At 37.8% G+C, this 27064-nt stretch overlaps 1 protein-coding gene across 1 annotated transcript in view; it reads right to left on the minus strand.

The window, feature by feature from the left end:
- Positions 1–1462: 1462 nt before the first annotated feature.
- Positions 1463–27064, minus strand: part of MACC1 (MET transcriptional regulator MACC1) — a 37270-nt gene continuing 11668 nt past the window's right edge. Inside the window, exons 2-5 of the mRNA XM_069007082.1 lie at positions 18697–18811; positions 14580–16618; positions 11884–12072; positions 1463–6456 (exon numbers count right to left, since the gene is read on the minus strand). Of these exons, the coding sequence (XP_068863183.1) occupies positions 6244–6456; positions 11884–12072; positions 14580–16618; positions 18697–18811 (2556 nt within the window). The 3' untranslated portion in view covers positions 1463–6243. The remainder of the gene's footprint in view (positions 6457–11883; positions 12073–14579; positions 16619–18696; positions 18812–27064) is intronic.

The raw sequence follows: 27064 nt of genomic DNA on the forward strand, positions 1-27064 counted from the left end.
TCACAGCTCATTCCAGCTACTCTTGGCATTCAAGGCCACAGAGCTGGAGAGGTGTCATGGTTGTTGCTAAACAAATTGAGGAACTGTTGCCTGAGCTGGGGCAGAAAGGAAGCAGGTGCTAGAAAGGAGCCTGCTGGGATATGTGAGGACCACGTGAGTCTCATGGTTATGAGACTGCAGGAAGGGTTGGGTAAGAGCAGGCATCTGCCCACTCCAGACCCACAGTCTCCAGAGGAAATGGTGAGAAACTGGATAAGTAGAGTACAGTATTTCTCCCTGCTGCATTTTTAGTATCCAGTTCTGTGTTATATGAAGATGGTGGCTGTAGACAAATCACCACATCCACTAGGCACTTTTTTTTCTCTGTAAATTTGACTGATTTTCTTTCACACCCATGTGTCATTTCATCTTCAACAATATCCCATAACAACACATTCCCCAATTCCTCACTGTATGAAAGGGCACTTTTGCTTATTTTTAAACCCATTGCCTGATAACATCATTGTTATGAGACAGACTGAGCAGTCATTGCATATTCACTTCCCCCTTGTCACTCCGGATTCTATTGTTCTCAGGGTACTGTATTTGACAAGGCTGTATTTTAGATCTTGTACTGAATTTAACACAAACACAATGTTTAAGGCTCTGAAGTCGTGGAGTGGAGCTGAACGCATTTTGTCTTTGTCTGCTCTCCTGGGACTATTGTGCTGCCATGCCTATTTCTGCCAGGCCACTTCATTTACATTTTAAAACCTGGGATTTAGAATAGATATGTAAATTGACCTTTCAATTCACAGGGTAACTCTTCATACTTAGTTTAAAATTTAAATCCTAACCATAAATTTAGGATTTAAGATATAGACTGTGTTCTTGTCCAATGTATACTGAAAGGATCATAAGGATTTGATTTGAGAAAACTGAAAAAAACGTTCAATTAAAAAATTAATCAGCACTATTTTTTCTTTCTATGGAAGGTTCAGAAGCTTGTGTTAGTTCTGAATGTCCTTTTCAAATGAGGATTTATCTTTTTGAACTTACATTCATGATTCTCCAACAAAAAAAGAAAAAAAGTTGAGAGCATGTCCTTGTGAGAAGGCCTGGTTTCTGCTGCAAGGTCCACAGACTGCCCTCTTCTCAAGAGTGAGATAATTCTGTTTCTGGAAGAAATATCAGCAAATTACTTTTGCTTATGAACACACTAAAAGGACTGTGAGTTCATCTTTTTGACACACAGGATTTTTAAATGAAGAGAAATGTGTATAAAGGCATTGTTCATTTCCTGGTATTTACAGAACCATAATCTTTCACCTTATGACCTCTTCCTCCACTCTTCTTAGTCTTACAAAACCAAAATATAATTCACAAATGATTCTAGTGGACAATATAATTTTGTTTATTTTCTTTAAAAATATATACTGTAAGCTAAAAAAATAATTTTTTATATATATATATATAGGCAAGAAATAGAAAATGGTACTTTTTGTACCAAGAATAATCACAGGTTATTTTAATACCCCATAGTGTCTGTAGATATTTATTGGCAGCAAAACTATCAAGAACAATGATTATCACTCACACTAGACTAATATTTTCTTTACATATCTACAATTGTTCTAGGGCCTTGCCAGAGAATTTAATAGTTGGTGTCCCACACTAATGTGAAGAGTATAATTTGCTACATTCTATTCCTGGGCGTGGTGGGAAATACAACCCTTTTGCTCTCTATTTTATTCCTTTCTTTCCACAGGAAATCTTCATATCTATGACACAAACACAACAAAACAGCATAGCTTTATATTCCTGTTTGGTACAGCTGTTCATAGCTGAACAAGCTATTAGATGATGACAAAGCAGGATCACTGGATTTAGCTGGGAACACAGCATCACCATCTGCAGTTCTACACAATTGCCTTTGTTATTTAGTAGGTCACTGTCAGTTGGATCACTTACTGAGCCCAGAGATACTTAAGGAGTAGGTCTTTAGAGTCAGCTCAACAAGACAAAATTGAGTTGCTCCTTTGGAGCTGCTTAGTGTTTGTTTTCCCCACAGCTTAAGTTTCCAGAAAGGATTTGTGAAAAAAAGACTTTTTCATTAAAAAATTACTTAATAAACACTTGACCCCTTTTCCACATTTTCTGTTCTCAGTAGGAAGAAAGATGGCAGATATCTCCTCCCAAATTCTTCCCTAGACAATTCCACAAAGAACACCCCATAACATGTAGCTTGGTCTTGGCATCCAGCCTGCTGCCTGGAGCCTGGCTTGGGGAGTAGCCCTTTACTTACATTTTAAAAGAAACTTCCTTTTCCTTCCCTAAACCTCTGCTTTCCAAAAAAAGCAAGTGAAATTTAAGAAACCAAACCCTTCCCCAACCAAACTGGAGGGCTGGAACTTCTTGGGGGAAATAATTTGCCTTTTCTCTCCAACCCTGACTGTTATTAATTCAGAAATATGTCACTGCACTGTGTCATTAAATGGCATGAAGCCTCTGCAGTGAAACATGAATGGCTTCCAACTTCACTGAAAAACCAGCATTTCTAGTACGAGTGACTTTCCTTGCCACTGCCCACCATGGAAGGTGTCTGCCCTACTCAGGTGCAGACTCATCCAAGGGAACCATTATTCCAGCTGTCATGGGTAGGTGGAATCATAAAGCAACAGAAGCACTCACAACTTTTCCATTTGGTCATTTGCTTAAGAAACACCTATGCAGAAGACAGAAGGAAGGTGAGGGGGTTTTTTGCCTACAACTTCAAAGGGAAATGGAACTGGCTGACACAGCTCTTTTCTACACAAAGAAATTAGGAAACCTGGAAACAGAGGGTCATTTAAGGCAAGGACCAGCGGCTGGTATTTTTCCTAGTCTCCTCCCAAAGAGTTGTTAATCTCATCTCACTTTGAAGAAACCCAAGAAAGTATGTGTGCAGGCTCATGGGAAAGCTGTTCTCTCTTGACAGGGTGGGAGGAAAAGAGAAAAGGTCAAGAACAGAGTGTGTTTACCTAAGCCATGTGCTCCAAGCTGTGTGTTGCTGTTGAGTACAGCTGCTTCCACTCTGAGCTGGCATTTTGTGGTTTTGAATACTAGACCACTAAATAAAATATGGGGTTTTAATACCTGTTTTTTTTTTTTTTAAATATATCCAGTGTGGGCTGCTAAAGTAAACAGAATATTGCATGAGAGCACATTTCATTCACATGAGCAGAAGCTTAAAGCAGAAACAGGAGTTCAATTAGCAACCAAAACCAGCAGTCAAAGGCCCTGGAATACAGCAGAACTACAGGCAGATATAAATTTCCTTTTAAAGAAACATACTTGGAGGACCAGTTGCATAATTCTGCAAGCTAAGGAGAACACTGACTCACTGAGTCAATATTTGCTAAATTTGCTGGGCCAAACTCAACTCTTGTTCAACACAGAAAAAGCTTTCAAAGCAAAGAAAGGGCCTAGGCATGATAGTTACAGGCAGAAGCCTCTGGTCCCTGGGCCCTTCTCTTCCTGAGACCACGATCGCTGACTACCTTCTCAGGGTGGACTTTCCTTCAGCTTCAAAGACTTTGGGCAGCCTGTCCTTTATACTTGGTATTTGGCAGACGTCTGCCATTAGGAATTGGTGCTTCTTGTAGCTTTTTCCACTCTTTTGAATAGTATTCATAACAGAAAAATACAGAACTGAGCAAACGAATTACTTCATGTCTTGTTGAAAAAGAAAGTCAGCACATATTTACTAAAGATAAGAAATTAGGATGTGGGAAAAATGGATGGAAGCAGAGGCTCATCTTCAGAAACAGATTTAAGTTGAGTTGCTTCGCTGTTGCAGCCAGGTTAACAAAAGAGGGGGGGGAAATGAAAAAAAAAGAGTTTTAAAAATTGACTTAACAGGGTTTTAAGCAAGGGAGCAAGGCCTGCTGGGATACATAAAAAGCAGATGGTGAGAGAACATAGTGAAGCTGAAAGATTTGCTTTGTGAACTCCTTTGGTATTTCAGCTCTGGGGGGGCAAAAATATATTTTCCTGAGGTTTTAAGTCGATCTGGTGTGTGGCCTCTTGCACCACTGAAAAATCCTGTTCAGGTTTCACAGTCTGCTACGAGCAGGGTCTAAGGTGAAAGTAGAAGCAGTCTGGGAAACCTAAAAAAATTCTCAGGGAGTTTGCAGTGGGTTTTAATATTTGAATATCCCATATTTTACATATTTTAAAATGTCTTTTTATCCTTAAAATCCCATATTTTAAAATTTTTTTTACCTTTAAAAAGGTAAAAAATTTTTTACCTTTTTACCTTTAAAGACGTCTATTAATATATTTAAAGGTATCAGTATGCACCTTTTCCTTATCTAGCAGCACAAAAGAGTAGGACAACCTGCTTTCTCACCTTCTGGGGGCTTCACTATCTGCATGAAGGAAGAACAAGCATCTCTGCACTAAGTGCAGATCACAAGAGAATTTTATATTTTCTCTACAGCTCTTTTTTAAAACTATGTGGGGAAAGGTATAAAATAGGTGCTGGCACCTGAAAGAACAGGGAGCTTTGATAAACTGACTCTTTTTTTCCACCTTTCCTTGATCAGCAATGCCAGATAGTGCTCTGTGGATCTAATTCCTCATTGTCCTGCAAATCAAGGGCAAGTCCACTGAAGCCAGATAACTTGCACGCATGCTAATTCAGTCATGCCCTGATGCTTGAGGATCTTCTGGTGAACGAATTTACCTACTACTGGGGCAACTACTCCTTCCTCAGCCTCCTTCCTGAGCTATGGGTGCTTTGGGAAAGCTTAATGAAAGTAGAAAAGAGGTTAGAAGAAAGGAGAGGGGAGGAAAAATGTCTAAATGTACAGTTTTATTTTAGAATCACAAAACCTCCCTTTTTGGTAGAAACGCACTAAGACAACAGCGGAAGCGCAGTTTCTGGACTGAAGTGCTGGTTTGTGGTACTCCTGAAAGAATCTGGCTTTGTCTTGTCAACCACAAGTGATGGCAGAATGCCAATTTTCTTTTCAACTGGTTGTCATGAGTATTTGCTGATGTTTCTGAATTCATGTTGATCAAAGGCGCTCAAAATGGCTTTAATCTTTTAGATGTACCACTTAACTAAAAATATATTTAATATGTTAAAAAATTGCATTAAAAAATTTGGTCAGCCTGAAACTACTATTCAGCCTGTATTTTCTGTACTTATAATAAGCTACTCAGTAATTGAAAGATTTTTTACTGATATCATCTAAGCAGGGTTCTTTTTAGAACTTATGACTAGTTATAATTAATTGCTCCATAAATAAATTAATCTAAAAAGCCCCCCACTGTTAAGTTTTTTTGAGAAAATAATAGTCATGTCCCATATCCAGTGAGGTAGAAGAAAACAACCAACAAATGCGGATCTTAATTGTTTCCAGCCCTTGCACTTACAGTCTCTTTTCCCTGTATACTCTTTTAAAAGCAACAGAGAAGGACTACAAAAATTATCAGATAGTGTACATAAAGAAGGCTTCCAGAATTTTCTGGAATTTCCACTCAGCAGAATGTAGAAAAAAATTGCAGAAATATAAACAAAAATACAAAAAGAGAAAAAACCCTGTTGAGTTACATCAACAAATCAATCAAAACCAAACACTTTTGACATTTTATCTTCTGTCTCTCTTCCAGTCTTCAAAATAGACACCAGAAGCTGTTTTGGAAAAGTGCAACACACACCTATTTTTCCAGGAACTGTTGAACTCCTGTGTTGTGAGACAACTTAATTACTTTTGTCCCAGATGAGGATGAAAGAATCATAAACGTTTTTTTGTAGGCTAACCTGCACCCATTAACTTAGATTTGAGAGGTTTGAGCACCAAATAGTATAATGTATTAAATATTTAGATTTTAATACTTCACTGAAAACAATGTAAACCTAGGTCCCACATGCTAAACTCATCCATGAATTGTTCTGGTTTTAAAACTGGTCTCTTCCTAGAAGTCAGTGCAATCAGAAATAGCTCCTTTTAAAAAGTACACTCCATAGAATTCAAGTCACTTTTGTTGACCTCATTATCTTAATCCCCCATTCTTTTCTTATTTACTCAGAAGCCATCAGCAAGCTCTGGCAATCTATAGTTGAGAACCACAGGGCTAGACTCAACATCAACTCAGTTAAAGCAAACTTCATTCTGTCATGCTCTATAAGCATCACTGAAACACAAATATACACAAATAAACTGTACACAGCAGTATAGTTTCCTAAAACATTTTCCAAAAACATATTTTGGCCATCTACTCTTCCTCCATTTTGGAGAAAGCACTTGCTCTTAACACCTCCATGCAATTCACAAGAATCAGAGCTCCAGTTAACTCTCGCCACTGTTTTGTTACTGGGTTTTTCATTTTATCCAAGGCTGATTGCAGATCTTGTAAGACGTCCCTGTAACCATCTCCATAGTGGGCAGCCCAGGTGTAGAGAAAGTCATATGCAGGTTTCCACATCATCTGAAAACAAAGGGAAAAAATGAGGTTTAGTGTCAGAAATTTAATTATTGAGAGGAGAAAAGAAAAAAAGCAAAATAGTTGAAAAGCCATAGAAAAGAGAAAATAAGCGTTTAATCACTAGGCATGCTGAAACACTTTATCAAAAATGGCATCTTGATATAAAAACTGCAGTAATCTTATTTACATTATGTCTATGAAACTCTCAAATTCACAGAGAGGTTAATAATAGATAAATTCTTCATTCAGATGATTATCACCAAGTCAAAATATATCCTTGTCTGAAAATATACGTCAAAGAACAAGGGTGGAAGGAAAACACTTTTCCCCTTGATCATCATTTGCAGTGCATACACCCAGAAACAGTTTTCCTATTTGGATGTGCTTTTGATGGTTACTGCCCCATTAATCAACATCCTACTGCCCCTCTACTTAGCCTGGAAATTTTAAACATGCTTTTTGCCTTTCAGAAATGTTTTCTGACAACATCAGCAGGAACTTAATCTGCCTACTCTCTTAAAAGACAATAAAAAATGTTTCTAGAAAGGCATCAGCAACAACAGAAGGATTAGGGAGAATCTCCAACCTTTATTGGATACAGAGGGCAACACAGCGATGAAGGATGAGGGAAAGGTTGAGGCTCTTAACATCTTCCTTGCCTCAGGCTTTAATACCCCGACCAGATATTCTCTGGGTATCCATTCTGCTGGGCTGGAATACAAGGATGGGGAGCAGAATGAAGCCCCCTTGATTAATTTAGATTGGCTATTAGGAAAAAATTCACCACTGAAATGTAGGTCAGGCATTGGAACAAGCTGCCCAGGGAAGTTGGTTGAGTTGCCACCCCTGAAGGTATTTAAAAGACGTGTAGGTGTGGTACTTAGGGACATGGTGCAGCGGTGGACTTGGTGGTACTGGGTTCAAGGTTGATCTAGATAATCTGACTAGCTGATCTTAGAGGTCTTTTGCAACCTTAATGATTCTATGATTCTATAAAATCTGTTTAAGAAAAATGGGGGGGGGGGGGGGGGGGGGGGGGGAAGCACCCAAACACTAAAACAGGCAAGTCAAAAACTTTTATAATAATTTTTTTTTTAATTAGGACATACAACTTAAAAATTTTCCTGCAAGAAACAAAGGAAATAAAAAGATAGGTTACCAGTGCTTTTTTGTTTTTCAAACTGCAATTTATTTCGTTTATGCCAAACAAGTAGAGCAGATCCTTAGCAGGTGTAATTCGTCATTTCTCTAATGACATTAATTAAGTTATAGCAGCATGATTCAGATACCAAGCTGGACTTACATCTTTCAATGTGCTGAGTAAATTTGCTCAGTTAACAAACAAAATAATTATTTTCCCAGCTGCTGCTTTTCCAAATGTTACTTGGGCAATCAAAATTCTAGTTTCCCTCTCCTCATTGGCAATAAAGATTTTGCAATCAGCAATTGAGTTAACAGTTGCAGGGATGATACACAAATCTGCGAAGAAACCTATGACTCTCCTAAAAGGTTTTGTCATTTACTGTTTTAACAGGAACATACTTATGCATAGTAATAAGTGTATATGGACTGATGACTGCACATGTTTATATAGATACACAAAAGTGATCTGGAAGTTGAGTTTTTTTAGCATCTTTTCCTCTTTTTTTGAAAAAACAGTTTTTATGGTTCTGAAGGATAATTCTGAAGGAAATTGGTTATTTCCTCAATATAATCTTATTAATTTACAAACAGTACACAACATAAAGCTTTACTTCCTTGACTTAAGCTTTATTAACTTGATTCCTGGAGGAACTGAGTAGGAGGAGAATTTCTTTACTCATAGTTCTGAGCTTTTGTCCATATTTTTGGGCTATGATCTTTCAGCTTACCCAAGACTGACTCTGTCACAGTTTCTATAAACATTTACCTCGACTTCTGCTGCCATGCCCAATTGGAAAAAACCATTAAACTTACTCAGCATGTCTCACAGTCTGATTAGTCTAGTTTCTACTTTGAGTTTAAGCCATAGAAAAGTGCCTATGCTTTCAGTGAAGTTTCTCATTTCAGGTCTACAGGAGGGAAAGGTATTGTCATTTACCCAGATGAATGGCACCTACTTTGTCCTTTAAGCAAGTCTATCTTAAGTCATAACCATAATGTTACAGAAGGAGAAAAGTACAGTAGTGGTAGGTGGGAAGAAGAAGATTGACAAATTCTTTTGGGTGTTTTTAGAGATGATAAGATGAATGTAATTTTTTAATTTATTACTGTAAATATTACATATTACAACATATTTTAATGAACTAAAGCAGGTCACCACTGTTGTATTTATGCTGAGACCAAAAAGTTTCTGTATTCCTATTTTTGGCTTGTTTGCCAAAGTAGCCAACAAGAAAAGCTGGTATTTCCTACAAGAGATGCTGGTATTTCCTGAAATTCTGTCACCAGTTATGCTTTTTCTGTGTCTCTTTCTTCCTTCTCTTGCATTCTTCTTAGACAAAGTTATTTAAAGGATTAGGGTACAGTCTGCTGTCTTCACTAGAATGTCAAAAGACAACGAATACAAAAAGATGCTATGCTTTGACTTATGTTGAAGGTCAGTCTGATATTGTAATAAGACACTTGGCTGAAATATCCTTAAATACAAACCTTGGTTTCCACTAATCTATCACAACTGTTTTTTTGGGTTTTTTTATCTAAGAGAAAAGAAAAGAAAGAAGAAAAAGAAGAATGTAGGGATCAAAAGCTTTACAAATTGGTCACTACTGATGCATAATTAACTCAGCAATAATCTACACACTCATCACATTAAACTAATACTGCAAGCACGGCAGTGGCTCCAAGGAAGATTCTTCTCCACATCCACATATTCTAATGCAATGGGTGAACTGAATTGCATTCAACATTCCTGAATTGTATCAAAGCAGAATTTCAGGATAAATATTAAATCACTGCAGCATCCCGGTCAAGTTTCATCTCAGCTGTGTGAATGAGTTTTCCCTCTGTTCCCACTCTCTCTACTGAGTACACAGTAATGATACCTACATCCTCTGCAAAGTGATTTGGAATTTACTCATGAGAAACGCTTCATAATCTACACATCAAGTGTATGTACCCTCAAGTTGCCCGTGATCATTTGCAAGATTTCTCCCACCAAGAAAACTATGAAGTTTAAAAGCAGAAACATTTTTCAACCAATCAATCCTCCTGATGGTGGAACAATCCTTGGTGGGGAATGAACTAGTTAATATTTTCATATAATCCTCAATAACTAGTCAAAACTTGTTATCCTTCCCCAGCTTTGCTGGGTTTCGGGTTTTAAGGCCAATAACTAATATCAGTAGGAAATTTTAAGTTTAAAAAGGTTGGAAGAAAGCACTGATATTTACTAGAAAGTACTGAAATTTAAGGTTAGAGTCACAGGACATTGAGGGTACTCATTGATCACATGAGACACCAGTGCTAGAAACCTCGTGCTTTGAACTCACATCTGTGTGGACAAGCACAATTAAAAAGCTCACCCCAAACCAACAAATCTTCCATGGATCCAATTTAATCCTTGAGAAATGACACAGAGATATAGCAAAATTCTGATCTTTGATTGCTTGTTGAATGTTCTCTGAAAAAATAGGAGTTTGACTGCACTGTGTTTTGGCAGCAGACGCTGTCACAAAAGGCAGAGAATTTTGTGGGTGGTTTGCCATAAAAATAATGCAAAAACTCTTGAAAACAAATGAGTAGGGTATATGACGTGGAAGATAAGCTTCATGCAAAATCAAAACCCATTTAAAGCAAAGTAAATGTTTGTTTATATATTTTCTTAATGTATAAAAATAAATAGGTATGATGCTGGAAAAACTGTTATAAGATTGTTTTATTTCTGCTGCCTATTAGCAAAGGGGAAACATTTCGAAATCACATGGAGACCAGCAGAGTTCTACATTGTTCAGGTCTATAATTCCTTCTGTAGAAAGCTGGGCGTTTATCAGCCAAACACAGAATCTTAGTAAATAGAACAAAAGTGTAGAAAATGAGACAAGCCCCTGCCTAAGAGTAAAAAAGAAAAAAAAAAGAAGGTAGACATGGGATTGGAAAGGCTGATAATTTTATGAGAAAAAATTGGAGGAAGGTGCATCCAGACTTAAGTACCCAAAAAAACCTAAAAAAAAATACACAAAATAGCTCAAAGAGAAAAACTAGATCTGAGAAGGAGGCTGTGTTTGCAAACAATTATGGAGATAATTTTGTTTAAAAGTACAGAAGCACATGAGTAAACATGGGGAATTTTGATCAAATATTGCTTGGGGAGGGAAGGCAGAGCATTCAAAAGGAATAAGAGGTAGTGGTTCATGATTAGAGCAGAAATATCTTGATAGTTATCGCCAAGCAGATAAAAACAAGATGACAGACTCACTGGATTCAGACAGTGGAAAGGAGAATATGTTTGGCAGGGAATAAGAAGAATCAGCTACAGGAAAACAAAAAAGGAAGAAAAAATTATCCAAGTAGTTGTGAACCTGTGAATGGGAAATAACAATTCCTTTGGCACGAAGAGGTCAGAGAGAGTGAATGCGTCCGGATCATGTACATTACCTGCAATAATCAGGGGATGATGGTATAGGCAGAGGGAGAGCCAAGCCTGAATATAAGGCAGAAAGATCATTCAGCAACGCTCATAAAAAAGGGAAAGAATGGACCTACTGCATGCTCTGATGTTAGAAGAGAGAAGGCCAGGAAGTAACCTGGTTGCCCAGGCAAAGGTATGCCAGGGGCAGAGGCTGACCCTAAGCTCAGCAGCGTGGACAAGAGCCTTGTGGCATACCTGACATTGCATGGGTGCCATGAGTACCTCTGGTCACCTCAAATGTCACTAGAGATTAGTGACATAGGCACATAAATTGCTCCTAGATGTGTGTGCACTAAAACACCTCTGAGAGGATAAATTGACTTTTATACAGAACTCAAACTTCTGTATAAGAAAAATGCTGTACAAAGGAAAAAAATCATGATCTACCTGAAAAAATATAAACCTAAAGCACAGATTTGCCACATTCATACAACAGAAGTAGAATTGGTGTCAGAGCTTCCAACCTCTTCTCATGCTACTTAAGCTAAATGATAACAGCTATTACACTGGCATAAAAAAGTATTAATGACAGAAATTGGCTTCCTTTTTGTGGAAAGAGCCAAAGCTGTATGGAGTGTGATTAGAAGTGGCTCCTGCAAGGACCACTGTGTCTGAAATGACAGCAGAGGTGTGAGTAAGGTTAACAAGTGGACAGGACAATAAAAAAAATTGAATGTGGCCCTGAAGCTCAAGACAGGGACAAAGACCTTCACTGGAAGGTGCAAAAGAAAAGAAGAATGAAAAACAAGGAAGAAGGAAGGTCCCTGGCTGTGTTTGTGCAGAGCAGCAAATGTGCATGCACTGCTACACCAGGCCCTTACCTCCAGAGCTACTGCTCCATTTTTCCCTTGGTGAGGCACTTCGTAAGCCTCTATTTGCTGCTTTGTGAGTCGGGCTAGCTTCTCTGCAAGCTCCCGCCAGCTTTTGCCAAGCTTGACAGCTGAAGTCAAGATGATGGTGTCCTGGGTAAGACGTGCCACTAATCCCTGGCAATCTATTTTCAAAAGTGCCTGAAACAATGATTTTCATTAGTGATCCTTCACCAGTAATTACAAACACAACCTTTTCATTTAATTTTATAACACTATTCTGCATTTCTATGCAAACAGGAAGATTTTTTTTTTACTTTTTTGTTTTTACAAATATGTATTTTTTTCCTACAAAATGGTGTTGCCAACAGTTTCAGAGGAAAGCTGCCCACAAGCTTAAGAAAAAAATGAAGCTGGCATTCAGTTGGTTCAGCATTCCAGTGACAAATGGATCCTGCCAAGCTTACAGACCCTGAAAGAAAAACATACTTCTCCAACAAAAATATTTGAGACAAAAAAATGTTTAACTTCTTAGAAGCATGACATGAAACTTGAAGATTAAGTTAGAGCACTATTATACTAAGGTGTGGTCCTTCATCTAGGGCTTTATTTGGAAAATCATTGATCACATTGGCCAGCACCTTTTTATTTACTCCTCCCACAGAACTCATAATTTGCTGACCATTAAGGAGAAATGCAAACATAAAACCTTGCCTCCTCCTCACCAAATAAATATCTAATAACACTCAAAATGGTTGAAGGAGTAAAACCTTGACATGCAGATACGTTGCATTCTCCTTTCTTTATTTGTTTGGATAAGAGCTAATGGGTAAAACAAATGTTGGGGTTTTTTCTTCTCCTCAAATTAACACCAAAATATTACACTGAAACTGTTGAGGTTTTCAGGGAAAGATCAAGAGCAAAATACAGAATTTTTACTTGTTTTCTAAATACTGATTTTTTTTCTGAAATATCAAGCATTTCTGCAGAAATCAGACATAGGTGTAATTTAATTTTAAAGTATCAGCCATAAAAAACCCTCATAGCAAACAGAACTTTGGTAGACACATTAGGGAGAAGCTGACTACAGCATGCTGTACAAAATTCCCCTAAACTGGAGAGAAAGTTGTTCAGTATGCATTTGCTGTGATAAGCAAGAACCCTATAAAACACAAAAAATGGAGATTTCTTAAAAGAAGTAACTGAAAATTCTACCCCAAAATTACATGGATGACATCTATATTTATGTCTAGCTCTACAAAGACGAGGACCTGCTTTGGCACTTCCTAGCAAAAATATATAAATCTCACAAAACAGGACATTGAGCAACTTGGTCTAGTGAAAGTTGTCCTGCCCATGACAGGATGGTTGGAATGAGATGATTTTTAAGGTCCCTTCCAACCCAAGCCATTCTATGATTCTATAAGATTAATCTAATTATGCCCCACATTTTGCCTGTTTTGTAATGAACTCTGTTTCACTGTATTCATTTGAAAGTTTAGATAATTTTCACCTTTAGGTCCCCCACTCCTTTTTGTACAGAGACATGACAGACTTTGCAGTACCTCATACAGGCTCAGTTTTATTCCACATAGTTTGATGTGCTCTTAAGAATTGCAAGTGGCAACTGCTACCAAAATTTTCTGAATCCTGCTGAAGTTTCTGTCAGCGCTTCAAAGGGGATAGACTAGTGATGAGGAGTAAACTCAGCTGAGGTTTAGAGTTCAGGGTAATAAAAAGGCTTTAGATTAATAGCTGCAATGTGAGTTTTTAAACATTCATTTTTGTAATACTTTATTTTCATATCAGAAATTTAATTATCTTTTGTTCCTTAATAGGTTGGTCAACTTTTCTGTCAGTGACAAGGAGAGTATTAAGTGACCATTAATTTCAAATTAATTTGCACACAGATCAGTAAGTGAATTAGGATTGTTAACAGTGCAACTTATTACCTGGAAGTAATTAAAATAAACTTTTGATTCACACTTGGCAGCATTTAGTCACATGGAAGTTGTCCAATGGCTTACAAATGAGGCCCATGAAAACAGATACTAAAATACTTGCAATATCCTCCTTAGGACAATACAACATTGTCTATGAAGTTGTAAGGTGTGGATGGAAAAATCTTGCCTTCAACAATTGGATGAAGATGTGTCTTTTAAACATATGAAGCTAAGCTAGACATGAAACTTAGCATAGACAAATATCTATAGTTATAGATATAGAGATATATAGATATATATAGATATCACTATAGATATTTGTCTATAGTATAATAATGTTACGTCTACAGTATAATATATACAGTAATATACAGTATATATGTCTACAGTATAATAATGTTACGTAATACTTCACAACAGGAATGTGAATGTCTCAGGAAAGCAATTTACCGAGACAAAAGACAAAACTATTTCAATTGTGGATATTTAAAAACAAAAAAGGTATCTTAGTCAACCTACTAAATGAACACAGTTTCTGGAGCATTAACAGAAGACTGTTCAGAATTAATTGATCAAAGTATTATTCTTCATGAGAGTTTGGATGTATTTTCCACCTATTGGTGTCTACAACTTTTAGTAATATGTTCAGGTCTATAAAGATCCTGCAAGGATGCAGAATCACATTTTCTTGTTCCTACATTACAACCGAGTAGAGTTTCTTGGCAATACATTCCCAATAAGCCAGTTAGATCATGAAATACTTACAACAATGAGTTCATAAAGAAATAGTCTTTTTTTTTTGTTAGCATGGCAGTCTTGCTTCATCTTCTTCACAATATGTGCAACTCTTTCTGATTCTTTATCAGCATGTGCCTCATTAAAGTCATCCAAAGACATATGTGAGTATCCCAACACCTCAGCTAAAGCTCTCCAATCATAAACACTCTCTGATACCGTAGACAGAACTACTGAGTAGATATAAGTCAATTTTTTGAATGGCAATGCAATTTGTTCAACAAGATTCCTGGTAGTTAGCTCACTATCAGCAGTGTCCATAGCTTGTTCTTTGGAAATCACTTTTATGTTTTTGCAATGTACAAGACCAATCTTTCTTCTGAGAACTCCCACGTACCACTCTTTCATTTTGGTTTGTCCAATGGCTTTAACTTTATCTTCACCAAGAAGTGCTATTGTGTCCCCTTTAAAATATTCCAGCAAATAGTCAACCTTATTTTGACGTAACACAGTTTTCAAAGCCACTCCATAAGTATTGACACTCAAAGTTCTGTCTTGAAACTTTGGATATTTTATTGTTGGTATCAAAAGCCATGGTGCAGACTTGATTTCTTTGCGGTTTTGTAGGCGCTTTGGCCTATTAATAATTCCACTTAATTTTGGAGCTGGGTCAGGAGTCGTAACATGGAACTGTGTTACTTGGCTACTTTTTAAGATTTTAATCTGAACAAGGAAAACAAAGAAATGCATCTCCCTACATCCAAGCATGGAAAACAGGAATTGTTGGCGGACCATTTCACCAGTTTTCAACTCCTCCTTTTTAATATTTTTGCTTTGATCTTCCATTTTTACTTCAAAATCTGGATCACAGGATATCAAAGAAATGTTTAGATCTTGGGGTTTTTCAAGCAGAAATGTGTGCTTTCCCCACAGCTGAAACACCACAGGAGGCATGCCTTTCCCCCTTTTTTTTATATCACAAATAGTGAGTTTTGTTGGAATGTAGTTATGACCAAAGACTGTAAAAACTGCTGTAAAAGATGGATGAATATATTTGGGACCATAAATTCCAACTGAGACTGTTCTATGAACATAGTCCCACACATTAGTTGCTGGGGGCTGGATTTTGCTTGCTTGTATGGCAATCACTGCATACATCACATGACTTAGGTCTGTTAGCTTCACTTGTATGGTATCTTGATAAATATAGCAATTCTCTAACTTCTTAAAAGGTCCTTCTTTGTTGAGGCTAAAAAAACACACAATATCACTCATAACTTGGCTGAGTGGATCATTCTTCACTTTAGCTGCAACTTTCACTTCTAGGAAAATGGCTTCACTTGTGTTGAGGTTGCTCAGTGTAAGTTCTATTAGAGGACTTACTGTGCTGGACAGATCATTGTTGCATGACATTGGAGGGTTAAGGATAGCCTTTAAACCAACTTCTTGGAATTCTCCGGGTAATACATGACCCACAGGGACATGAATGTTGATATCTGAGTCAGGCAGCTGCACTGAACCCCCTTCATGATTCAGTTTACAAACTACATGAATGTCTGTAGCTTGCGTTTGCGCCCATCCAGGACTGTGGCTCATGGCTTCTAGATCTAGGCAGGACCGGGTGAGCTGTCGGTGACTCAACCAAGCCATCCTGTAGGCTTCGCGGTCGTTCTGAAGCCACGTTACATCGCAAGCTGTAGTTTTTTGAGGTGCTGTCTTGTGAGGATTAAATCTTTGGTTATCAACTATATCCAGGAAGTCAGAGATGCTCTTGGATCGTCCAGATCGTCTTGCTGAAGTCTTTCTTAGGAGACAATCAATATCTAGCTCATCACCTGAGGAATCCAAAGAGTCCCTATTGCTAGAAAGTTTAGAGAACAAATAAGGTTTTTCCTTTAAGATAGAAAGACGTTTATTATTTTCATTTCTATTGGAGGCAGCTATGTCATGTACAAAAGGGTTGGATCCTGACAGTTCATTCCAGAAAGGATTAGTCTTGGAAACAGCTTGAGCATGTTTGAATACACCAGACCAGTCAATATCCAAATCCAGTTTACTTTCATTGACATCTGTTTAAAAGAAAAAAAGAAGTATTTCCTAAAGCACAGAGGCTTGAGACATTCCATTCATTTCCAACTGATAGTCTGTTAAACTAAGAGCTGACTAAATTTTCCTCCTGAAATACACATAGATAATTTCTATATTTCTCCTTCACATTTTTAAACAGTATCAATGTTGATTTAATTAAGAATATTTCTTAATAGAAAGAGCGCTAACAAATTAGTGCTGAATAACAAAATAATATTGAAGGATGTAAAGCATCTTTTTTGATGTGTTGAACATTATCAACTCTTATGATTATTAATTGTCATTGAGTATGATAAAGTTCCATAAGGTCAAACCATCATATTCCAGTAATCTTTGGCCTCTTACAAAATGCCATGGATTTCTTTCCTTTGTGTCTGTCTCTTTGCAAAGACTAAACAACTACAGTTTCATTTTTCAAACACTGCAGACTGTACAGATAAATGCATTATTCAATATTCCTTTTCATGCTAGTGCATGTGTATTTAATTGATAACAGCACTCTTACAATTTATCTCCATGTGCGTGGAATTTGTTATACTAGCTTTCCATTAAAAAAAAAAAAAAATTGATATCATTTATGAGACCTTGTACAACTTGAAGTTCAGAAAGAAGTGTTTGTGTGACTACTAATTTTCTGAGATTGCATTTAAATAAACAAATATGGGTGTATAAGTGATATTTACATATCTTTTCTAATAAAAATACTCATTATTAGCAGTAATATCTATTTTTTTGGAAGAAGAGAATTCCTTACATTTTATATTAACAATTGTTCAGAGAAGCTGGTTTATAGTTGATTGAGACTCACCCTTCTTGCAATGGAATAACCACAACTTTTTATGCTAAGGGTTTCCATTACTTCATTTTGCCATTATTTTTTCTATATATAGAGGCTATATCATCCCTTCTTTATACATTCTTGCAAAGAGTTTAAATTTTAGAAGGAAAAGTCATTATTTCTAATTTTTTCACCATATCTATAGCTCACATTATTACACTTTCCACAGTACTCTCCATTTCCAAGGTTATTCTACATTGCTCAATTGCAAGCATTACAGTGCATACAGTCACAAAAAGAAAAAAAAAATACTTTTAAATGTTAGTACTTCTCTTTTTGTTTCCTTTTTCAAATTGTGATAAAATGCCGAAACCATGAAGTCTTTCCACTGTTCCAGAAAATTCCCAGTTTGGAAGAATCAAGGTGGAATTTACTTGTTTGCCAGCTGCCTATCTACAAAGCTCTAACATTGCCTTGACAAGAGCTTTCCAGGTGAGCTGCCAGGGGGATTGAACCCAGGGGCAGCCTCCTTTTCCTCAAGCTCCTTGTCTTGACCAGGGTCACCAGAGGAGGCGAGGCTGTTCCAGCCCCCACTAAAAAGTTCTTTTGTCTCTGCCCATAGTCCAAAAACTTTCCTTGCGCTGTGATGCTATTACAATCAGAGCATTATTGCATATTAAAATATAAATTAATTAAGCTCAAAATAAACATAAGGGGTTTGTTTGGGTTTTTCCCCCATCCTAAAGGGCATGTTTCTACAGGAAAAATACGAGCAGAAAACTCTGTCAGAGCCTGAGTCACTAGGACAGATGCTTTCTCATGCCAAGGTAACAGCACAATTACTAGAGCGCAGCATGTCAGCAAAGAAATAATTCCTGCTCCACAACTTACACAGCAAGTGTCAGGCTTGCTGTTACATCTGTCACTGGACAAGAAGCTAAGAGAATGCCTACATTGTGGAGGGCAAAGTTTTCTCAGCATTGGGGTTAAAATAGCAAGGAGATTAAATAAACTTTGCCAAGACTCCAGTTTTTAAATTGGGCTAACTTCAAAATTACCCTGCCTTCATGCTTCTTAAAACCCTAAATTAATCTAGTTTGGCTAAGAAGTCCCTCTTCTCTTCCCCAGTCTTGACCCCCAGTAAACTTACTCTAAGTAACATTTTTTGATGTAAGGTTAAAGATTTCAACTCTTCCTCCCAATCTGCCTGATCCAGAGTTTTGCAGAAATAAAGACTTTAGTTTGAGAGCCTTAGTACAGAAAATAGCAGAAGAGTCATACTGTAGCTGTCTGAAGGTGTCCGGTCATCCATGTCAATCAAAGTCCCCTCCGACCGGCTTCGTGGAATCTCTCCACTGCTTAGGGAATCTGTTCCACTACTGGAAGAATTTTCCTCCTAGAAGACAGTTAAGCATATAAAACATCAGCAAGTATGCAATTTGAAAAAGGGGAAACTGTTGAAGAGTAATTGAGCTTTATTCCTGTATTGTGATGTGAAAAAATAAATATGAAGATGTAGATTATGACTAAATTTATTAACTCTGCCCAAGAGCATCACAATCCTGAGTGAGTCTTGCTATCTAATGTCCATCAAACCCAGCAGATGCTACAGCCGCAGTATAATGTGGTACCCCAGCCCATAGTGAAGTCCAATAACTCACAAAATTAAGTGTCTTGTAATTGGAACTGAGCCAATTATACAATAACTTCCACTCAGATGGTCTTGAATAAAATGTTTTTTTTAAAAAAATAGACACTGTAATTCCTGTTTTCAGGTTAGTTTGAGTAAAATCATTAAAGGGGAAGATCTAGATGTGTTACTTTCCATGTCAATTAATATAAAATATTTTCTTGCCATTCTGCTTTATTATTCTTACGTTCCTCCCTGAAAGACGATCAGGTCAGATTTCCTTTTAGCCTGTCCAAGAATGACTTAAAGTACCCTTCCTTAGTGAGCACACCAGCACAGCAACAGCCCAAGAGAGGATATTCAGATCTCTTCTTCCTTGTTCTGGCCACAAGAAATTCTGTTTCATTTTGGTGCAGTCCCTTAGAGGCAGGCAACAGAAGGATGAGCCTCTCAAGGTAACTTGACTAATGCTGAAGAAAGTGGGAGTTGTTGTGTCCCCTAAAGAAAGAGGAATTACAGAAGTTTCAAGTGAGCATTTGGTATCCTACATGCTGAGATTACTGTATCCCAGAAACAGAAGCTAGAGGAAATAAAATAAAAGAGATTTTTTGTGGAGAAAAGCTCTTCAAGTTAGGGCTATAAACCAAGACATCACCTAGTGACTTTCCCAGAATCCTGTCACAGATCCTATATGTAGTGAGATATAAATGCTGATGACCATTAAGATATCTGGGGAAAAAATGAGACAGATGAGACAAACAAACAAGGAAGGGAGAAGAAGAGAGAAGGAAAAAATCAGAAGATTTTTGGGTCCATACATGGGATACAAAAGTCAGCTTTGTTCAGAAGTCTGAAATACTGCAGCCTGCTACTTCTGCAGTGAACATTGCAGCCTAAGGAGGCCTCATTTTATCAAGTTTAAAATAAAAAAAAAAAAAAAAAGGGAGAAAAAGAAGAAGGATTTGGCCTGGTTTTGCTGCAGCTGTAAGAAAAAGGAATTTTCAGTTCCAGTTCTCTCCAGTTCCAGATGAGTTATGGGAAAGGACACATACCTTATATCCAAGCATTACTGCACAGAAAGCAGAAGCCAGCTGTCTGTTTTCATTGCACAATGCCATGGTTTAAGATACCTTTTTTGTTCACTGCAAATGTAAATTGATAGTTTTTGCTCTTCCCACAAAAGGTACCTTCAGCTAATGGCAGTCTGTTCAGGCGCTGTTTTGTACACAAGCAGGGTGCAAGGCTGAGGTCAGGCAAAGCTCAACAGTCACCCAGCACCTCAGAGGGCTGTATGGATTTTCAGATTCCTTTGTTACGAGAAATCTCTTTTATTTGGCCTTTGGAGTCCTGATTTTAGCTAGTAGGTAAAGCTAGCCTCCAACATCAATACATTCTGGCCTCTGCTGCTAGCACCCCACCAGAACAAAACTGGAAACTAAAATGCCTCCTTAATCCCAACACCATTAATTCCAAGATATGACATTCCACATCTGTATAAAGATATCACTGTTCCTGCTGCCTCTGATAAGCAACGGTATATTTGATAATGTATACAGACTGGTTCAAAAGAAATAAATTTTGTTTTGCTACTGCATCTCAAAATGTTGAAAAACTGAATACATTTTATAAACATGCAAGATTTTAATCTCTGGCTTCTACATACACACTATGGAGGTTTAATCACACAAGCATAAGGTATCCATAGTCTAAAATCTCAATAAATGTACAAAAAGTAAGTCTTCTTTTTACAATACCAGTGTACTTGTTGCCAGCACTAATCTCTGTCTGACAATTTACTGATAATTCACAAATGAATTTAAGAACAGTTCTTTAAATAGTTAAAACACCTACAATTATTTCAGTAGCCGCACAAAGTGGGAGGTAGTAAATAAGGATGAAGAAAGGGCACGAGAGTGCATATGTACAGGGGCTAAAATAGGAAACCCATGGAGAAGGGAGAAGAAGAGAGGAAGAAAGAAAAACAATCTCTTTACACAGTGAGATTATATTGACAGAGACATGACAACAAAATTGCTTGTGGAAGTTTTTGAAACACTAAGGACTTCTGCAAATAGAATAAACCATTTCCTAAAAGTTCCCTCTGGGAATTCCTCAAAATGTTCATCACTAGCCTGGCATAGAGATAGAAAAGGCAGATACTGAAAAGGAAAACCACTTTCAAATATAATCCTCCGCCCCCATGAAAGCATTTCTTGGTATGACAGCATGATGAGGGATCCCTTGTGACTGGGGCACATCTTCAGGCCAGCTAAAAAGAGGATGAGAGAAGGGGAGATATATAAACATTCCTGAGCAAAAGATGACCACATTTGGCCAGCATGTCAAGGGATGTGGGAAATGCTGGGGACAAGCTGTACACACACCACTGGGTACTGGGCGATGCGCCTCTTGCACAGGGTTACATGAGCTGACACCAGGGTTGGGTCCCACCTCTTCTCTGTTCCAGCCTGAGTGCTGGGAATGCCTAAAGCCCCAGCTCCTTTCAATGAGACTAAGAAAATAAGAAAAACAAATGCCTATCCTTTTCCATTGATACATTCTGTGATAAAATATCCCAAACTAAACTGTTGATAGGACAGACCTATTAACTTGGAACTTACCTGAACAAATTCTGAAGATCATTCACAAGAGAAGTGAGATCGACGCATGTGGGATATACAACCATACTGAACAACACTGAAAAGCAAAGGTATAAAAACCTTTTGCTGCAAAAAAAGGGAACTATGTGTAGGAAGAACCAGAGACCAAGCTTTTCATTTGCTGTAGTTACTGAATAAGAAAGATATAAACTGACAAGTGTTTAATGGTGAAAGGAATTATTTGACTGATGGCATGTCAGCTCACAGTGGGAAGTCAGGAGGGAAAGAATAAGTGAAGAGGTTGGAAAGAGATCAGCTGTGGAGGTGACCAGTGAGTGAACTTGAGTGAGTGCTGAGAGATGTGGCATTTTTTGTATGAGGGCAAGCAACAGTTAGCCAGGTGCACTCTGCTGGGGATTGCTTGACCCATAAAAGCACATAACTCAGGAACCAGAGCACTGCTAGCAGGCACATTGCAGCACTGTTACAGAGGAAGAAAAATGCACTAGATGCTCTAGAGGAAGAAGAAAGTCTTGGGTAGAAAGTTCAGTTTCACAGAAGTCAGGGGACAGATTTGCTGCAGACAGCATTTTTGCTGCATATAATGCCTCCAGAAATTTCTTCCAGGTCTTTCAAAATTCAAGTGCACCCTTTTTTTTTTTCCCAAACTCACTAACAAAAAAAACTTATCCTGCTCTGTCTAAAATAGTGGTCATGAAGAAAATAAAAAAAGCCCAAAGGCAAATGCTTTGCCACTGCCTTTGCCTTCAAAAATAAGAGAGAACACATTCTTTTGTGTTTTTTAAGTATCAATACCCCAGAGCAAAACACTAGCAATTTATATTTCATTCTACCTTAATCCTCCTTCAAAAGCAGGTTTTGTTAAGAACAGAGCTCTCCTGTGGCCATGTCTCCCCATGGACTTCTACATGTTCCCCACACAGTGCTACCCTTATTCAAAAAGATTCATGGCCTTTGTAATCAGAGGATGACGTTTATGCATTAGCAGTGAGAGAACAAGCAACAGAAACAGGTGATGGTGATGTGGCTCATTCCTTGGGGTCATTTTTGGGTGACACAGGGGAAAATGACTTTCTAGTTATCTAGGCTGAGTTGTTAGACTTTCAAGTTTCTTTCTGAAAAAGGAAAATTGTAAATATAGCAGAATGTTAAATAATATGTTCCTCATCTAACCAAATACTGAGTCTACTGAATTCTTGAAATTCTATTATATAGAGAGAAGAAAAGGGATTCTAAAGAGACAGCAATACACAGAAGAGGGAATGTTTCAGAAGGGCTGCCCATCACCAACAAACCTAAAACACTGCCCATTCTCAGCAGACTAACATATTTTTGAGTAAGCATTAGCTACAGTAATAGGTCATATTTTAACTGTCTCTTGGCTCTTGTGGCTTAGAACAGCTTTATGCAGCTCAGAGTTCGGTGAGAGGCACTTGGACCCAAGTTACTAATCTTTGATTACAGAGCTGAACTGTGGTGCTTTAGCCACTGGCAGCACAGCGCAGCAAATGGAACATTCTGCTGAAGTGAGGAAGCCTTCAACATATTTTAGTCTGGTGCATGCAAGGCATTCAAGGAAATCCATCTGTATCTCACTTTGAACAGAGACAAGATCGACTTTTAAAGTTCAGCAGCAACATTAATGATTTAGTATGACCCAATACCTTGCCATTTTGACCATAATTACAAAAAGGAATTTTCAATAGATTTATCTAATGGTTTACTCTATTGTCGAATAGTTGCCAAGTTTGGTACCTACTTTTTCAATGTTGTGAAATTGTATCACTCTGTGGGAACTGCAGAGCCCTTCACACTGAACCCAGGGCTTAGACTTTCTGCAGACCCAACATATGTCTGCATGGCTGCTTGGAACTGACACCATCCCTGCTCGTAATACTTCACCCAAGCCGGCGCTTAAGGGTAGAGCTGGTACTCTCAGCACAACAGAAATGGGAATTGAATTGGGTTCATCCTCTCAGTAGATTTCCACCATTTTTCAGGTGGGTTTTTATAGCCTCTGCTCAGCTCTGCACAACCCAGAACTTACTTTACAGCCTGTTTGGGGAACACCATGCAAGCAAAAATAGCTATACCATAAACACTCCCTCCACAAGGCAAGTATCCTTCCTTCCATTACACACATCTATGCTTCTAAAACTGCTTGTTATAAGCATAAGTAGTAGAGCATTTATTTTCAATTATAAACTTTACATTTGGGAATATTGCTTTCCAGAAACCTCGAGGATGTGTAGTTAAGTTTTGATGTTGTCTTTTGGGTTTTAGCTACCACTCTGAAATACCCAGTGGTTTCCCTTTGGCCTCAGGAAAAAAGAAACATGTTGCCTTCTATTTACTTTAGCAAGTAACTTCTTCAAGAACAGAAAATGGAAAGTAAAGATATCACTAACAAATTAATTAATGGATCCAACTTTGCACTATGAAAATGCAATATTTCTTCTTTTTGATGGACAGAAAAAGCTTTGCAAGTTTATCAGCCTAATCCTTTCATGGATTTATGTCCTTACAACAGTTAAAAACAATAGTTAAAAATCTCACTGGATTCTCACTTAGTGTGTATAGTTGTACATATTTTGGAAGCACAGTTTGTTTCTTCACTTTTGGAGGTTCTGTGAAAGCACTTTTGGTTCCTTCACAGAGATTACAATACTACAAGTATTGTAGTATTGTACTTCTGACTGAAGCCAACAGCTATTGCTTCAAAGTGGATATTGAAAGTACTCTGTAAGGAACACCTTTAATTTAGAAGTTTCATTACAAAGTAAAATTTTCATTTCTAGGTGCTGCAAGTGTTTCAGTGTCACCATAATTAATGCATGCAACACTGCAGAGCAAGGCAAAGCCTGTACATACCATGTTCTGCATGTGAACTAGAGCCCTGCTGCTTTTCCTTGGGTACTTTTAATGTTTGCTAGGATGACACAGAAACCTCAGCTATCAACATTTTTAATCAGCCTAGAGAAGTGGGAAGTACCAGGATGCTCAAAATCTCTGTTAGCTATTTATATCCCTGTGAACTATAGCTGTGATCACAGGTTTTTAAGTACATGACACCTCCAAAGTGGTCTATATATTATTTCATTACCCTGATTTCTTCTTCTCTTTCCACTAAGTTAGACTTTTTCTCACATCCAGGCTGCATGAAGGAATTACACTGGGTCTTTAACTGAGCAGCTTGCCTGTCGATGGCAAGTGGAGCTAAAGGCTGAGACATCTGCCCACTAGCTTGGCTTAGAGAGCACTCCCAACTTTGCATAGCATTCATTATGTCCTTCCCTGGGAAAGGCTGATGTCTGAATATGTTAATGCCACAAGTCAGCTTTGAGCAGGATAGATATGAGCTGTGGTCTTTGAGGGCAGGAAGCAGTGGTGGCGGACAGAAGCAGTGGTGGCATAAACAGAAATCCTTTGTATGCCTCAGAGTCACTGGGGCATGACCAAAAGGGGAAAGAAAAAAAAAGGCTTCCTCTGTCCCTAAGACTTGATTCTGGCAACATTCCTCTAGTTTTTCCAGTTATATATAGAAAATAGCACATCTACTATCCACCCAGAAAACAAGCAAAGGATCCATTTTCCAGACAATCAAACCCAGGTCAAGTAGTGAAGTAGTTCTTCAGTTCTTCCACAGAAACTGGCAATCAGGCACTTCTGAGTTACATGTGTCATAGATATAATTTTAAATTTAAGAGCTGAGCACAGGCAGGGAAGAAATCCCTCTTGACTTTCAACATTTAAATGTCTCATCTTGGCCCAGTGATGTGATAAAAAAATCCTGCAAGGGCTGCACTCTCTTCACAGCATCAGGGTAAAGCAGAATACATCAAGGAAACCACCCACAGAGAAAGATCAGTGTTTTAGCTGCTTACAGCTCTTAAAGCTGTTGAAATTATTATTGTAATTAATATTAACAGCAGATTTTGAGAACCTGAATCACCTGGATTTGTTGTAAATATGTAGGATGGTTTTTCTGTTATTTCAGGCCAAGAATGATATGACAAAGTGATGTGGCTGACACTATGTCAGGATCCAGTCTTGAACATCCAGCTGTGGAACTAAATTGCCTGTCAGTGTGCTGCCTGGATAGCAACGTTTTATTTTGGACAGGTGTAGATTAAAGATGCATGAGCAAAATACGCAATGAGAACCTTGAAGGAAATTGAACCTGCTATCCAGGCATATGAAAGGTGCCTTTAGGCTTCTGGTGTTGCACTTTCAGCAAATTGAGGTGAGTGCCCAGAGAAGGATACAGGGGGACACTACAATGTGCTGTGGCTTTGATGAGATAAGGTAAGGTCTATCTTTCCATAAGCATGACAGAATTCTGCCTCAACACAAAGGAAAAACGTCAGAAAACCTGTACTGTCAGGTGGACCTTTTGGTTTGGTGTTGGTTAACTTGGAGGGGGAACAAAAAAACTCCAGCATACATACCAACCAAAAAAATGAATTAACACAGTTAACACACATGGAGAATATGCTTTGGAAGGTTTAAACTACCTCAGGCAAGCTTTCAAAATATTTAAACTGGCAAAAAAGGTACCCCAGTTTCGTAGGACAAGAATGGCATGGTGAAGAGAGGGGAAACATGACAATCACTTGTTCCATTTCTCCTGGGAAGTATAAAGGGAGATCAATACTGAGACAGCAGAAACAATGGAAAATGGATGACACATGATCAGATCAACATGGAAAAAAATTAATAAAAGATGCAACTACCTGTTTGGGAAAATAATTAGATTAAATATAGTAGAAGAAAGTAAATCCATTTGGCAAGGATTCCTCTGGTTGTAATTAGAGGTTAGTTCAGAGAGTTAATAACTGCAAGCATAATCATTCTTCAGTGAATCCACAAATTACATTTTGCTCTACTTGACTGACCACATAACAGACACAGGGAACATGTACCAGCACAAATAGTATGTTTGATAGATTGTAATAATATTCACAAGGATAGACTGTTACCTATTTTTTGTGTATTGACCTGTTTTGACTGAAGGACTTGTTCAATAATCCTTGACACTTTAGGAACATGGTGAAAGGAGCATCAGAAAGGGAGTCTTAATCACAGAGACAACTTCCAAAATATACTGCAGAAAGTGAACTTTTCCTTTGTTGCTTTTTATGGCAACTACAGTTCCCGAAGTTTGGTTGGATCTTTCCTCCAGAAGTGAGACATCATTGCCTTTAAAGCATTTGTGCCTATGTTGTTAATAATAGCCTGAGCTGTCCTTTAAGCTACACCTGCCAATATTATAAAGTTATTTTTGACAATTTAATTTTGAAGGGAAGAAGGGAGGAGAGTTCATAAAAATGCATTTTGTTCTCTAAAAGCCAAAAACAGCACCTCTCATTATACTGCAAACTCTCCCTTTACATAACAA

The sequence above is a fragment of the Aphelocoma coerulescens genome, chromosome 2 (genome assembly GCF_041296385.1).
Source record: "Aphelocoma coerulescens isolate FSJ_1873_10779 chromosome 2, UR_Acoe_1.0, whole genome shotgun sequence".
Classification (NCBI taxonomy): Eukaryota; Metazoa; Chordata; class Aves; order Passeriformes; family Corvidae; genus Aphelocoma; species Aphelocoma coerulescens.